This window comes from Cornus florida, unplaced genomic scaffold (genome assembly GCF_030987335.1).
Source record: "Cornus florida cultivar Cherokee Brave unplaced genomic scaffold, ASM3098733v1 CherokeeBrave_3.0.0_Hap2_Chr05, whole genome shotgun sequence".
Classification (NCBI taxonomy): domain Eukaryota; kingdom Viridiplantae; phylum Streptophyta; class Magnoliopsida; order Cornales; family Cornaceae; genus Cornus; species Cornus florida.
Window position 1 is genome coordinate 11,689,482 of NW_026775575.1, and position 17,014 is coordinate 11,706,495.

Consider the following 17,014-nt stretch of genomic DNA (forward strand, 5'->3'; position numbering starts at 1 on the left):
ATTTCTTTGAAAGTTATTCAATAATTTTTTAGAACAAAATTATTAGTCAATCATTATTTGAGCAGTCAAGCACCAAAGAAACTTATAAACAAAAATATACAAATAGGATAAAGTAAACCTTCAACATGTTCATCACCCCCCCCCCCCCCCCCCCCCCCCCCAAAAAAAAAAAAAAAAAAAAAAAGAGAGAGAGAAAGAAAAGTAAACATTTTTGTTATTAATCGCATAAGTCATAGATTCAATAACAAAATATACATACAAAAGAGAGACCCCAAAAAAAAAAAAAAAAACCCTAGGAACTCCATAATCCTTTTCATTCATGGATCTTCTAAGAGCCCATAATCATTTCCATCATCCTCATTGGTAAATAGTACGACCTCCAAATCTGGTTCATCAAGAGAAAGATTTTCAATCTCAAGTATTTAACTACCTTCCAAGGAATCAAGGGTGGTAAAGTTACGTTAGTGAAAAGCGTCTTGTCAAGCCTTCCAATGTATTTCCTTTCGCTCTTTCGGGTTCCAGCCTTCGTTGTTGGCCGTCTGGAGATGTTACAACGAAACTTCCTTTGGGGGGATCGTGGAGAGGAGTTTAAGTATCATCTGGTCAGATGGGAGCAGGTTTGCAGGCCTTTTCAGTTGGGCGGCCTTGGGATTAGGAGATTGGCCCCCTTTAACAGTGCTCTCCTCGGTAAGTGGCTTTGGAGATTTGGCAGTGAAAGGCATAGATTATGGAGAAGGGTTATTTCCTGTCGCTTTGGGGAGGAGAGAGGGGGGTGGTCAGCTAGGCCAGTCAGGTCTGCTAGTGGAGTAGGGGTGTGGAGGGCCATTGGAAAAGGATGGGACGAGTTTTCCAAACATGTTAGATTCAAAGTTCGGGATGGAAGGTTTGTCCGGTTTTGGGAGGATCCTTGGTGCGCGGATAGGCCTCTGGCTCTTTTGTTTCCAAGGCTGTTCAGGATTGCTGTTGACAAACATGATATGGTTGCTAACTGCTATCGCCTTGATAGCGGGAGGTTATCTTGGCATGTGCGATTCCGGCGATCTTTTCAGGATTGGGAGTTGGATGATCACTGGCTTGTTGGCTCTCTTGTACAGACAGGAGGTGGAGGGCACTGGTGTTGACTCCCTGTTTTGGGTGCACTCTTCTTAGGGGATGTTCCAGGTCCGGTCTTTTTTTGTATGCCTTTCTGGTTTTCATGGCGCTTCCTTCCTGTGGAAGATGGTGTGGTTGTCTAAGGCGCCTCTTAGGGTGGCCTTTTTCGTGTGGACTGTAGCTTGGAGCAAGATTTTGACTTCGGATAACTTGAGGAAGCGAAGACATATTATTGTTAATCGGTGTTGTCTTTGTAAGTTGAATGGGGAGTCAGTGGATCACCTGTTGCTACATTGTCCTGTGGCTCATGATTGTTGGAGTCTCATTTTTGATTTGTTTGGTATTCATTGGGTTATGCCTTGGACATCTCGGGAATTGCTGGATATTTGGAGGGGCCAATGGGTGGGGGCTCAGGCGAGAGTCTTCTGGAGGGTAACCCCCTTTTGTGTTTGGTGGAGCATTTGGAAAGAGTGGAATAGAAGATCTTTTGATGGGAAGGAGTCCTCCATTGGGCTGTTGAAATTCTCTATTATTTGTACTCTTTTTTGTTGGGGTTGGGGGAGAGATTTTTCCTCCATTGAAGATATTGTGGACTTTTTGGGCCCCTTGAGATCATAGTTTCAGTTTTTTGTATAGCTTGGGACGCATTCCCCTTTTGAACGCCTTTTAATACATTTTACTTATCAAAAAAAAAAAAAAAAAAATATTTTGGAGTTTTTCTTGATAAAAAATGAAGATTGAAATGTACAAATACTAAATCTTTGGCTCTTTGTGCTGTTATCTTGTTTCTCTTTAAAGAGTATTTGCTCCATTTCTTCTCATAACAGGTGGAAGAACAAGGAAGCCAAGTACCTTCAAAGCCAAAATTGGACTAGGGGTTGCCGAAGCTCCATAGAAAACCCACCAATTTGCTGTACCAATTTGCTCTATTCTTTAAGGAATCAACTGATGCAAATTCTTTACTACTCGCTGAAAAACAAGTGTACTCATCTTTTGCCTTTCTTCTCTCCTCTGGATTAATAAAGAATCTTTGGAAGCATTTTTCTCTTGAACTTGAAATCTCTTCATCCTGATGTGGAGGAACACGATTGGGAGACTCTTGATTCCATTGCGAGATATAAAACCTACAAGTGGAAAAATCACAGTTAAAATTTAATTTGACGAATTTATTAATTCTCAAGTATATTGAAACTTGAAATTCAAATTAGAAACTAAATAAAATGCCAACCCAGTGCACGAGGCTCCCGCCAATGCAGGGTTTGGGGAGGGTCAAATGTACGCAGCCTTACCCACGCATGTGGAGAGGCTGTTTCTGTTATTCGCCCCCATGACCTCGAGTTGACAATGTAGCAGCCTTACCGATGCACCAAGGCTCACTCTCGAATTAGATCCTAAATAATGTACAGAATTTTAAAAGTTATCTAGGATTCAAGGAGTGTGTTAAGCAATGGAGCGGTGTGTTGCTCGTACTCCATCTACCAATCAAATTTGGTGCTCCACTAAAAAGAACGTAGATTCCTCATCTTCTCATTTTTTATCATGATGATAACTAGTGGCCTTTACTTTGTGTATCATGGAATCCCATGTATCATACACCAAGTGAAGACAAGGATAATCTATATCGGCCCTCCTAATCATATCATAAATTGGCTTTGTAAAGGTAAGTATGTAATCAATCTCATCCCACCAATAATCATTTAATATTTTTGCCTTGACAAATATGACCTTTCCAACATCTTCTTCCCTATAAGAAAACTAACGTTCACCAATGACCATGTTTTGGAAACCTCACTTAAAATCTTTTAAGCACCACAATAGCCAAAGCAAAATGTGTCTGCAACAATAAGCATCTTCAACTTCACATGGTCATTAAATATTGCCAATCTTATGGGAATGATTCAATATAAATTTTTTAATAACCACACAATCTCTGACATAAGTTGTAATCCAATGACATTCTTGATAAACAACTTCATTGGCTTTGGTATTTTTGGGTGCACAAATGTTTTTCAAAGCAAGGTTGAGGGTATGCATCACACAAGGAGTCCAAACCTTGTTTGGAAATTGGGTCTCAATAAACAATCAAGTATTACTATAAATGGGAGCATTGGCGGTTAACTTGGAGCACATTATCGGATCCAACCACTTGAATGGTCTCTTTGATCAAGTTGGATATGAAAAATTTATCCTTCTATTCACCTTGGCAATTTGGAAACATAGGATTCATGTAGCCGCTCCAAGTAATTGGGAAAAGGATTGGTGGTTGTTGTTATATTCACTGGCAATTTATCGCTTTCAAGAACGTAGGTTCACTTTCCCGCACAGCCAAAAAATTGATGATTGTCAGCATCCTTCTCCTTCTTTAACAAATCCTGTGTCTGTATTTTTTACTTTTTTATTTCTTCTTCTCATCACAAACCCCCTTTTCTTCCTCTACAAATTCTCATTTTTATTACAACAAAGCCTAATTTCTCAACAAAATCCATTGTCATAGTTTCTTTGTTTATTTCTATCTTTAATTAATTCTCTCTCCTAGCATAATCTTCTTCCTTTTTTTTTTTCTTGAACAGTGCTCTAATCTTTTGGAAGGGGTTTAGAAATTATACTCCAGCCTACTCTTTGTGTGTGTGTGGGTGTGTGTGCAACTTTTATATTATGTTAGTTCTGGGTTTTGATTATAACAAAATTTAGTATAAGGGTTTAGAAATTCTACTTCAGCCAATTCTCTCCTTTTCTCATTTACTTAAAAGAAATATTGTTATAGCTCATTAGTTACCATGATATGTGCTTTGTGTCTGTACCCGTGCTTCTTAGTCGAGGATATTCAAAGAGATGTAACTTTTTCTCTCAGATTGAAACAATTACTTTTACTTTTACTTTATTTATTATTTTAGTATTATATATTGCATTTTTTTTTTTTCCAATCTGTTCACTGGATTCTGAATTATTCCTCTTCTAGTTTGAGAAGAAAGTTGGTGAGAGCTTTCTTTGTTACTGTTACTGCTTTATGGAGTATTTGGTGTGAAAGGAATAGAAAAATTCATGAAGATTCAAGAAGGAATGCTGAGGACATTGCTTCTTCTGTTTGTTTGGAGATTCTATCTTTATTTGGTTTTTTGCTTTGTATGATCTGCAGATTTTATTGTAAATGGGGATTTGATTCACCTGTTTAAAAATCATTAGTGTTTCACTTTTATATCTTGCCCTTTTGTGGGCTTTTGTTTTGTTTGAGGGTTTCCCTCACACTCTTTTGTATTCATTGTATATTTTTTTGTAATAAGAACACATTCAGGGGAAAAAAAATATTTTGGAGTTTGGACTCATTCTCCATAGTGTTATATTCTTTGAAGATATTTTTGGGAAATATGAATTCTTGTTTGTCATCATTTGTAGTTTGTAAAGCTTGCCTGTACAGGTGATTTCGCCTTAATATCGGTTGTGGCTTTAGTGGTTTATATCTCTTTCATGTTAATAATTGATATCTTTATATTGGTATATTTACATGTGATAATTATTATCCTTGGGAAGTTGAAACTTAAAATTACTTACTTTTCTGCTAGTCAATGTCTAAAATAAACTTTCATTTTCAGAGTGTTGGCTTGCTGTTAGCCATCTTGGAAAGTGAGCAGAAAGTGATTGATGCTCTTCTACCAACATTGATGAAGTTGGGTCTTCCAAATCTTCTGTTCAATCTCTTGGCCTTTGAGATGAGCAAATTAAAAGAAGAAAGAATAACTGAAAGGTATGAGTTTGTTTTGTTGGTAATAAAGGGCTCAAACTTCTAGTTCATAGGAGCTTGGGTAATTTGGGTGCCAATGATGCCCTTGTCATGTCTTTTTTTTTTTTTTTTTTTTTGTTGGATATATGGTGTTATTACTGCCTCTCTTTTGCCTCTGATGTTTGTTAGGTTGGTTTTGTGTGTGTGTCCGCTTATTTAATTATTTATTATCTAACTATTTTTTAATTCTGTGGTGTTTGATTATTTTTTTTTTTTTTTGAGAGAGGGAGAGGGGGGGTGGGGGTTTATAACCTGACACGGTTTTTTGTTTTTGGGAGGTCATATGATGACACTTCTGGCATACATGGCTTTTTATTTCCATTGACCTTCCCTAGAAATGGCGGCAAATTTATGACGTTGATTTCCTTTTTTATAATATAACTGCAACAGATAGAAGCCACATGCAGTTATAGTTCATATACACAGACGCCCATGCGTGCGCACGCGCACACCAAATGGAATCAACATCTCCATTTCTCCATATCTCTTTGTCATTGTAATGCAAGCTTTTAGCAGATTGACGAGGAGGGCTGAGGTGGTGGGGTACATTAGAGGATTCAGGGTGGGTAGGGCACTCCTAACTAGTCAAAGGTCACTCACCTCCTTTTTTGCAGACGATGCCATTGTTTCTTATGAGACGGTAGAGGATTAGTTGAGCTATATAGGTGTGTGCTGGTGCGTTTTCAAGTTATCTTTGGGTTGAGGATCAATATCGATTATGGGGTTTCATCAATTAAATTGGAACGATGTTATTATTATTATTATTATTATTATTTGATAAGTAATATTGTATTGGAAGAAAGAATGTGATCAAACAGGGATTGAATCCCACAAAAACTACACAAGGCCAAATAGTGCCCCTAAACTCTCAACGACACCCAACTAAGGACAGAGAACTTCAGCGCCCCAACAGGAGTCTCCTCTCCCTCAAAGGATCTCCTATTCCATTGTAGTCATAAATACCACCATACACATAAGGGTGCAATCCTCCAAAAGTCACGAGCTTGGGCATCCACTGTACACCCTCTCCAAGCCTCTGTCAAGCCTCTTGAGGAACAAGGCATAACCCACTGCATCCCGAACAGACCCAGCAATATACTCCAACAATCTCAGGCCACTGCTGATGCAGAGGAAGAAGAAGAGACAGAGGGAGAAGAAGAATAGAGGATGATGTAGCTGTGGACCCAGCTGAAAGTTTCCTTTTTCGGGTGTTCCCAATGTTATAGGAAACTAGAAAGTTTTGATTTGTTTCTAAAATAAATCTCTTCAACTAAAGTTCCAAACCCTAGCATTTACAAGGCTTTATATAAACCTTAGATAAGCTAACTACCAAATATAAATAAAAATCAAAAATAAAGAAAAGTTGCTGAAAATTGTAAAGTTGCTGAAAAATTAGTATTTAATCAAAACTTTCTATAAATTTCTGGTTCTCCTTGCCCTTCTGATGCAAATCATTAAGGGTACTTTAGTCAGGATTGAGGCAGTCAATGGTGCCTTGGAAATGTCCAGTCAAAGTCTATTTAGTAGTAATTATAGTATAGGAAATCTAAAACTGTTCTGAAGAAAGGCAGAAGTTGTCATTAAAGCTTTGTGGGCATTTTGAAAGTCATACTAGGGAAAGCAAGTGTCATTAATAGTGGTCTTATAAAAAGGGCAGACCTCTTTATCTGTTGTAATCAAGTCTTATCAATATATTTTGAGTTATTATCAGTTATAAACAATTCTTCAGGCTGTTTCCCAGATTTTCCTTTAGAAATCTAGGCTCCAACGGTGATTGTAAGAATAATTCTTTCTTTTTCTGTTTACTTCAAGTCGTATCAGAGCCTTTCCTCTTAGATCTGTGATTTGCGGATCTATGGCTGGGCAAGGAAACAACCAAGTGGGCAATACAGAAACATCTCAAGTACTAAATGCTGGTAATGTGGCTACAAAAGAAGATTTGGGGAACCTCCACCAGCAACTTTCTCTACTGAGCACTATGTTAGAACAATATGGAATCATTACTCCTCTAAATCTGGACATTGGGAGATGAGGGCAGTGAATGGATGCATATCAAAGTGAAAATTGGGTAAGACAGCCTGCTGCAGAGAGATTAAATGCCGTATGCAGTCTAGAAGTCTAAAGCAGAGTGCTGCCAGATCACAACGCACATGGACATCAATGGTGAACCATGCCCAAGATTCTGAATTTTGGTCCTACACGTGAGGATTCAAGACTCAAATTTGCCGAGTGTCCAATAATTTTAGACAATTTTGTGATCAATGCAAAACAACTCATCGTTGAGGAAGATGTTGGAAATTGTGTTGATTTTGTGGATGTCACTCCAACTTGGGATGAACTTACTGGATGGACGGATGAAGAAGGTGAGACACTGGAGGAAATCTCAACTTCCTCACTTCCAGAATTTGACAAGAGACAGTTAAGGCAGAAGAGGAAAAGTCTGAAGAAGCATCCGAGAACTTGTCAGAAACTGAGGAAGCTATAATTATTAAGTTTGTATATCATGGATTTGAGGTGAAAAAGTGGGAACCATTGAAGAAATTGAAGCAAATATATTAGGCTGATTCCCAAGTTGTAGGAATTTCAGAGCTTATGTTTGTCAACAAACAAATAGGTGGAACATTTGAAGATAAGACCATTGCATTTCCAACGGTAACCGGTGCATTAGACAGTAGAACAGATGGAGTTTACTTGGATAATTTGGTTAAAAATGAATCTTCTTTCTTCTTGGAGCTGAGAGATCATGAATTTCATACTTGTGATCTGTGACGCAGGACAATTAGTAACTTATAGTAACTAGAAAGAAAGAAGGGGATGAGAATGAGAAGATAAGATGAGGCTAGACGAAGGAGGTGAGAAGACAGAAGAATAGGGATGAGAATCAGATTGAAGCAGGTAGGATAGATAGACGGAGGGATTAAGAACAGCAAGAACAAGAGGAAGAAGAGACACAAAGGGAGTTCGCAAACTCAACGATAATATTCAATTTCTCAAAAACTGAATTCTCATATTACAAAGGAGACTTTATATAGGCAAAATAATAACAAAACCCTAGATAATAAAATCCTAAAATATCCTCAAAATTAAAACATTACTAAAAATAACCATAAGCATAAATAAAACCCCAATATACTAAATCCCCTTGTTCTATCTTTCTTTTCCCCTTTTCCAAAAGTAGAGCTTGAACATGTGCGACTCATCATCCATGAAAACCATTATAGCTCGTTCCCCATCAATTCTCCTCGGCTGAAAAGAACTCTTCCCGGAAGAGTAAAGTGAAAAGTACTGCTCGAAATAGCTCGGTTCAACACGGCAAGACTCTTCTGTAATCCATGAAACATCTGAAGATGGAAAATACATCCATTGCGACTCACTCTGACCGTCAAAAACATCCTTAATTGAATTTAAATGCCATAGTTGACATGAAAGGAGGACAAGTACTGCTGCTGAAGAAAGTGTAATTCCACCTGTAAAACCACAAACTAACAACTCAAGAGGCTCAAAGGTACCTTGGTTAGGCATCAAATACTCCACATGAAAAATTGGACTAATACTATTATCCGATATCAAGTAAAATAAATATGCATAAGGTCCATAATTGGGAGTGATGTAGAGATATCGAATGATTTGGGCTTGCAAAGTCTCAAAGGAGTTATAAGGTTGTGGTGATGCACAAATAAAAACAAAATCTCCTATAATGAACGTCTGATTCCTAATATGAGCATATGCAATAAATTCATAATTTTTATTACTCAAAATAATTTGTCATCTTATATCGGGGTGAAGCTCATGGACATACCTGACAAAGGAATCGGAGATTTTAAATGAACAAGGATGTGGAGGTAACAAAATAAAGTCAATGGGATGGCAAAGGAAAATTGGAGGTATAATCCCAAAATAACAACTTCCTGCAGACCAATTGACCAAGCTATTATATGCAAACTCCACAACAGAGAACGAAAAATCTGAAGTGTTTAAGGGCACTCTTACAAGATAACTAACCAACTTTCCTATACCATGATTAACAAGCTCAAATTTTCTGTCAGGACAAAATGCCAAGGAAAATTTCAAATTAGTGCCCAAAGATGCCCAAAGTGTTTTCCAAAAATAGTCTGCATACTTAACGTCCCTACCTGAAACAATAGAAGTGTGTGAGTCATGAATTCTAACATCCTCTACACGATTATCTAGAATGGGATGAATCGGATGATGTGGGACATTAGATTCAGGTGGTTGACATTTAAACATATTTTCAAATGGAACCTGAAAAACTTCTTTTGCCATTTTGCTTGTTAACATGAGTTCATCAACACAAGGCTGAGGAGAGGGCCTATATTGTGCCTTAGAGTCCCTTTCTAATGGCTTTGCGGGATTTAACTTGATATTTTTGCCATTATAATTGAAGGTATACGTATTCTCTCTACAACAGTGATTCACATTTAAATCACCTATCCATGGGCGACCAAGAAGTACATGGGTAAGACATCACACCAAATCATGCCAGAGTAGTCACCCATTTGAATTGGAACTAAGCACCTCTCAGAAACAATAAAGGAAGTTTCTTCTACCCAGGCCACCCTATATGGCTGTGGATGAGGTTCAGGTTGAAGCTTCATTCTATCAACCCCTGAATTTGACACTACATTTATTGAACCAAATCATGCCAGAGTAGTCACCCATTTGAATTGGAACTAAGCACCTTTCAGAAACAATAAAGGAAGTTTCTTCTACCCAGGCCACTCTATATGGCTGTGGATGAGGTTCAGGTTGAAGCTTCATTCTATCAACCCCTGTATTTGACACTACATTTATTGAACTTCCTTTATCATTGATGATTTTACAAACTTTATCTCCGCATTGGAGACGTGTATGGAATAGATGGGTGCATCTCCAATCATCTTTCTGTAAGAGAACTGATGCAATGCATGTCAAGACATTGTAATAGGTCTCATGTTCTTTCCAATTTCTCACATGGCTAGGGAATGGTTTGATTTTATTCACAACATCTAAGTACTTAGGTGGAGGATACTTGCATTCTAAGACTCGATGTGGTTAAACAACTTGAGTTCTCCTAGCATAATTTTGGACTCGACTCTCTGTGAAACTGGTTTTTCTCATTATGAATAATGACAATGGATAATAAAGGAATGCCAATATATTACTCAAATTGAATCAAGTAATCCAAAATTAAAAAATACCATAATGCTCATAGTAGAAATTGAAATGCAGGAGAGCTTGGTAAAAATGGGCAGAATTATTTTTTTTTGATAAGTGCAATAATGTGCAGAATTTAGTGGTAGTGGTGACGAACAACAAATGGCCGTGAGGTACTGAAGTTTAAGAGGTCAAGAAATTTTCAGTTAAAGTCAGGACCTTCTTGCAAATTTATGGACTTCGAACAGATCAAACTATTGAATTCAATTTTCAAGTGAAGTAGGGCTTACCTTTACCGAAGTCCAATCCAGCTATCCAAAAAAGAAAGCTCCAAAAAGTGTCTCCAAAAGCTGAAGTTGATCAATCCCACTTTGAAATAATTTTCTGAACTTTTTTTTTTGGTTCTGCTGCACTGGTTTCCTGTTGAAGATTGCTGAACTGTTTCTGGGCTGGTTTTAGAATTGGCCAAACCAATCTGATCCAATTCTCTTGACTGCTGTTTCTTTTCTTCTTCTGTTTCTGGATCACTGTTGTACTGGGCTGGCCTTGTTCTGAACTTGCTTCCTGGACCAGGTCAAATTGTTTTAATTGATTTGGGGTGGGTAGAATCTGGTTTATAAGAGAAACCAAATCTATCCTTTCCAAACCAATTCTGATTTTCAAATCCGATCTTTCCAAACCAGAAGGTATAATCCAATGTTGACTTTCCAAATTCAGTCGCGCTGAAATTTCAGTGACAATAATGATTGCAAATATCGCGATAATCAAAAGTTGATTTTCCAAAATCAATCCCTGTATTCTATGCTGAAGTGGCGATACTGACAATAACCAAATTTGACTTACCAAAATTTGACTAAAGCTACAGAGTGATGACAGCGAGGATTGAAAATCTCAGCGACAATACAGCGAACTATGGTGATGGCGATGAGAGAACACTGGCAATAATGATCTGTGATGTTTTCTTATTAATTTTTTTTAGACAACGTGACTGTTCAAGTGCTACCAAACTGATACAGAAGCTATTCCGGCGACTCATTTTGTGGAGTGGGCTTTGGGTTTTGTGGATCTTCAGGTTGGGGTTTGATAATGGTTTCCAACTAGGTTATGGGTGAAGTTGAAGGCAGTAGGCTTGCTTGGGTTTTGTGGGCTGATGGAAACAGTAGATGAGGTCGTGAACAGTAACTAATTAAATGGTTTAGGGCTGAAGGGATTTCCTGTTTTGGTACTTGTAATGGCTGTGGTGATTGTGATCACTAGTTACTTGGATACTTTGCACTGATGAACTTGATCGTTTTGCTCTGACTGACGCAGGACAAGTAGTAACTTATAGTAACTAGAAAGAAAGAAGGGGATGAGAATGAGACGATAAGATGAGGCTAGATGAAGGAGGTGAGAAGACAGAAGAATAGGGATGAGAATCAGAGTGAAGGAGGTAGGAAAAGTAAACGGAGGGATTAAGAACAGCAAGAACAAGAGGAAGAAGAGACGCAAAGGGGGTTCACAAACTCAACTATAATATTCAATTTCTCAAAAACTGAATCCTCATATTACAAAAGAGCCTTTATATAGGCAAAATAATAACGAAACCCTAGATAATAAAATCCTAAAATATCCTTAAAATTAAAACATTACTAAAAATAACCATAAGCATATACTAAATCCCTAATATACTAAATCCCCTAATCCTATCTTTCTTTTCCCCATTTCCAAAAGTAGAGCTTGAACATGTGCAGACTCATCATCCATGAAAATCATTATGGCTCGTTCCCCATCAATCTGATTTGGGATGAATTTTTGGCGCAACATATAATAAGGTGGTGTTCCAATTCAAGAATCAGAACAGTGCTGAAAGCAAAGGGGAGGACTTTGATGATTAGTCTCAACAGATTTGTCCTCTTGCCTGGGATGTTGATCAATCTGATGTGGACATTATGGAACCCTTAGCAACTGTGCACCCTGATTGCTTAGAGACAGTTAATGATATGGGTATGGACTGGGTGTTGGATAATATTGGCGAGGTCAGCGAAGCTTTGGGTGTCTCCTCGGAAGGAGATGATGATCGAACACAAATCATTCTTCATGATATTGTGGCAGGAAACAATAATGTAGAGACCTTTAAAAGTACAAAAGTTGTTAAAAATAAGAAACATGCACATCGGAAAGGTGATCAGGAGGTTAAGAACCTTATTTCCAATATCAATTACGAAGGGAAGGATGGGGTGAATAAAGAAAGGGGAAGGACTAGAAGTGGGAAGCAGGGAGGAGGGGCACTAATTATCTTTGGTTCTCAATGAAGATACGAATTATTACATGGAACGTCCGTGGATTAAATGATCTGGACAAAAGAAAGGTGGTTAAAGTTGCTTTGAAGAAGTGGAATGCCTATGTTATTTGCTTGCAAGAAACCAAGTTGGCTTCTATTTCTGATGCCGTGGTTAGAAGCCTTTGGGGAAGTAGGTTCGTGGATTGGGAAGCTTTGAACGCCTATGGTACATCAGGCGGTATTCTTATTATGTGGGATCGTAGATGGATGTCTAGAACGAATATCTGGAAAGGGCTATTTTCTTTGACTTGCGTGTTTCAGATGGAAGATGATAACTTCAGTTGGGTATTTTCTGGAGTTTATGGACCCGTTATTGATTGTGTTAGACCTGCTTTTTGGCAAGAACTCAGTTACATTAAGGATTTGTGGCCGTTGCCTTGGTGCTTAGGCGGGGATTTCAATTCTGTTCGGTCTCCATTTGAAAGATCCACAGGGGGGAGGTGGTCTTCAGAGATGACCCAGTTCTCTGACTTTATTGATGGTCACCTTCTTATTGACTTGCCTTTGGAAGGGGCATCTTTCACTTGGTCTAGTGGCAGAGACCCAGTTACTTTATCAAGGCTTGATAGATTCCTGATTTCTGGAGATTGGGAGGAGAAGTTTCCGGATGTCACTCAGTCAGCTTTGGTTAGAGTCATGTCTGATCATGTGCCCTTAGTTCTTGATTGTGGAGGCATGAGATCTAGACGGACTCCATTTCGTTTCGAAAATATGTGGTTGAGAGCTGAGGACTTCCAAGGGAAGGTCCAGTCCTGGTGGGAAGAAACAAGGCTTACTGGCTCTAATAGCTACGTGCTTGCTAAGAAGTTTCAGACTCTCAAATCTGAGCTTAAGAAATGGAATAAAGAAGTGTTTGGGAATCTTGAATGGAAGAAAAATAGAGTCCTGGCTAATATCGCTGATCTTGATCGTCTTGATGAGACAGGGCAAGATACGGATTCTCTTCGCTCTAGAAGAGCGTCTTGTCAGGCGACTTTTGTTGAGATTGCTACTATGGAGGAGATATTGTGGCGTCAGAAATCTCGGGCTTTGTGGCTTAAAGAAGGTGACCGTAATGCTAAATTCTTTCACAGACTTGCTAACGCTCATAGAAGATACAATAATATTGGGCGTATTCGTGTGAATGGTTCAGAGCTGTGGAAAGAAGATGAGGTGCGTGGGGGTATTGTTTCTTTTTATTAGAACCTTGGAATGGAGACCAAAACTTGATGGTTTGCACTTTAGTGCTATTTCTACGCTGGATAGTGATATGCTTGAGGTTCCTTCTCTGAAGAGGAAGTTCTTAAGGCGTTATCCAGTTGTAATGGTGATAAAGCTCCAGGGCTAGATGGATTCACTATGCGGTTTCTTAAAGCGAGTTGGGAGGTGGTGCGTAATGAGGTAATGGGCACTTTTCAGGAATTTTATTCTCATGGCACATTCGAGAAATCATTAAATGCATCTTTTATAGCTCTTATTCCTAAGAAGAGCAACGCCTCTGACATTAAGGACTTTCGGCCAATCAGTTTAGTGGGGTGTATGTATAAGCTTATTGCCAAGGTTCTTGTTCTTAGAATGTGGAATGTTTTGGATGGAATCATCTCAGAGTCACAAAATGCTTTTGTTGGTGGTAGACAGATTTTAGATTCTGTTCTTATTGCAGGAGAATGTGTCGATTCCAGGTTGAAGAGTGAAGTTCCTAGTGTTTTATGCAAACTGGATATCGAGAAAGCTTATGGTCACGTGAATTGGAAATTTCTTCTTTATTTGCTTCGGAGAATGGGGTTCGGAGGTCGATGGATAAAATGGATTGAATCTTGCATCTCATCAGTTATGTTCTCTGTGCTTGTGAATGGCTCTCCTGCTGGTTTTTTTTCGAGTTCGCGTGGTTTGAGACAAGGAGATCCTTTGTCGTCTTTTCTTTTTCTTATTGTCATGGAGGGATTGAGTAAATTAATGAAAAAGGCGGAGAATCTGGGTTATATAAGGGGCTTCACTGTTGGTAGAGATGTTGCTAACCAGATTGAAATATCCCATTTGTTGTTTGCAGATAATACCCTGGTTTTCTGTGATGCTGATGTTTCCCAACTCAGGTATTTGAGGTGCATTCTTACATGCTTCCAAGCAGTGTCTGGTCTTAAGATTAATGTTGGAAAGAGTGTGCTTGTCCCAGTGGGGGAGGTCTCTAATATTTCCACTTTAGTTGTTGTTCTTGGATGTGGAGTGGGTGCCTTTCCACTCCCTTATTTGGGCTTACCTTTGGGAATCTCCTCCAGGATAGTGGGGACTTGGGATCCGGTGATTAACAGGTATGAAAAAAGATTGGCGGGGTGGAAAAAACAGTATCTTTCGAAAGTGGGGAAGGTCACTCTTATTAAGAGCACCCTCTCGTCCCTTCCCACATATTTCTTATCTCTATTTCAGATCCCGTGTTCTGTTGCTGAACGAATTGAAAAAATTCAGAGAGACTTTCTTTGGGGTGGAAAAGGAGAGGAGTTTAAGTATCATCTTGTTAATTGGGAGCAGGTTTGCAAACTGTTGAAGTTTGGCGGTTTAGGTATCCAAGAGTTAGTCCTTTTCAACAGAGCCTTATTGGGGAAGTGGTTATGGAGATTCGGTAAAGAACGTCATCGACAATGGAGAAGAGTTATCTCGTGTCGTTTTGGGGAAGAGAGTGGAGGTTTGTCCTCTCGTCCTGTTTCTATTACCGGGGGCGTTGGCGTTTGGAAGTTCATTCGGAAAGGTTGGGATGTGTTTTCCACCCATATTCGGTTCAAGGTTCGTAATGGTATGTATGTTAGATTTTGGGAAGACTTATGGTGTGGTGATCAGTTGTTGTCTCTTTCTTTTCCTCGTCTCTTTAGCATTGCCGAAAATAAGCATGCTTTTGTAATTGACTGTTATCATCTTGATAACAGTGGAGTTACGTGGGATGTGCGTTTTAGGCGTTCCTTTCAGGATTGGGAGATAGCTGAAGTTTGCGTCACTTTGAACCTGTTGTATAGACAGAAGGATGTTGGCAGAGGTTGTGATGATATTTTGTGGACTCCCTCTTTTCATGGTAGATTCGAAGTTCGATCCATGTTCTTGTGTTTGTCTAATTTTATTGTATATGATTTCCCTTGGAAGTGTATTTGGCGCTCTAAAGCTCCTCTTAGAGTTGCCTTCTTTGTTTGGACTGCTACTTGGGGAAAAATTCTAACATTGGATAACCTGCGTAAGAGAGGTAATACCATTGTTAATTGGTGCTGTCTTTGTAAAAATGATGGTGAGTCCGTGGACCATCTTCTTATGCATTGTCCTGTTGCATCTGATTGCTGGAATCTCATATTCAGTATTTTTGGCGTTCAGTGGGTAATGCCTAAGCACTCTCTCCAATTAATTAATGCTTGGAGAAGATGCCCTGTTTCTGGTCATGCTTGTGATTTTTGGAGGGTCGCCCCATATTGTGTTTGGTGGTGTATTTGGAGAGAGAGAAATAACAGAAACTTTGAAGGGAAGGAATTGTCTTTTGCAAACCTTAAGTCTTTTATCCTACGCTCTCTTTTTTGTTATGTCAGAGGCAGCGCTTGCTCCTCGATCGATGACTTTTTTGTTCTATTGGACTCTGTTGGTTCATAGGTTTGGCTTTTGCTCTTTCGTTTTTGTGTATTAGGGACGCGTTTCCCTTTTGAACGTCTTTCTAATATATTTTTACTTATCAAAAAAAAAATTCAAGAATTAGATTATTTCAGGTCTTGGCTCCTGATTTGTGTTCAAGTAGGTTTCGGAAATTTACTAAATTTCTAAAGAGAGGTCTGAAAATCAGATTCTTTGTTAGTAACTACAGATTGGTGTGTTTTGTTCGTTTACGAAAAAGAAGAAAGAAAGGATGAAAGGATGGAAGGCTTTACACGGGCTTGTCATTGATCGTGGTGTATTATTTCAAACTCGAGGTAGAGTTTTCGTCAAGGAGGAGGGTGTGATGAAAATCTTTAAGGGTACTTTAGTCAGGATTGAGGCAGTCACTGGTGCCTTGGATATACCTTGAAGAAATGGAATTACCAAGTATACTTAGGAAAGTGGTAAAATCTTATTAATGTTGTGTGGGAATTCTAAGAGTGATAGTCCAAAAGTCAGTCTAGAGAATTGAAGAGTCATTAATAGTCTTATTATAAAGGGGACAACCCTTTATATCTGTTGTAATAAAGTCTTATCAATATAATTTGAGTTATTTCAGAGTATAAACTTCTCTTAAGGGTTTTCCCAGATTTCCCTTTAGAAATCTAGGCTCTGACGGTGACAGGAGTATCTTTGGTGTTGCTTACTGTTGTAAGAGGACTTGTGTTCATTTATGTTTGCTTCAAGTGGTATCAGAGCCTTCCAGTAAAATCTGTGATTATTGCGGATCTATGGCTAGGCAAGGAAGCAAGATAGCCACAAAAGAAGACTTTCAAAATCTGCAAAATCAAATTTCTCGATTGAGCACTTTATTAGAACAATCTGGAATTATTTCTCCATTAAATATGGACAATAGGAGAGATGCATATCAATGTGAATATCTGGCAGAACAACCTAGGGGGAGAATTCAGCAGCATAAGCAGTTCAAAAGTGCAAATTGGACTGAACAACCTACTAGAGAAAGACAACAGCATCATAGGCAGTTAGAAAATGCAAGACAGGGTGCTACCACATTAGTTAAACAGTGC

The 17,014-nt window shown here is 38.7% G+C and overlaps 1 protein-coding gene across 1 annotated transcript in view; it reads left to right on the forward strand.

Annotated features, from left to right (window-relative positions):
* The window catches only part of LOC132309035 (uncharacterized), a 65,570-nt gene that overhangs the window by 13,660 nt on the left and 34,896 nt on the right, over positions 1-17,014 (forward strand). Inside the window, exons 6-9 of the mRNA XM_059807388.1 lie at positions 372-1,114; positions 4,052-4,175; positions 4,486-4,584; positions 4,683-4,834. Coding sequence (XP_059663371.1) covers positions 372-1,114; positions 4,052-4,175; positions 4,486-4,584; positions 4,683-4,834 — 1,118 coding nt within the window. The remainder of the gene's footprint in view (positions 1-371; positions 1,115-4,051; positions 4,176-4,485; positions 4,585-4,682; positions 4,835-17,014) is intronic.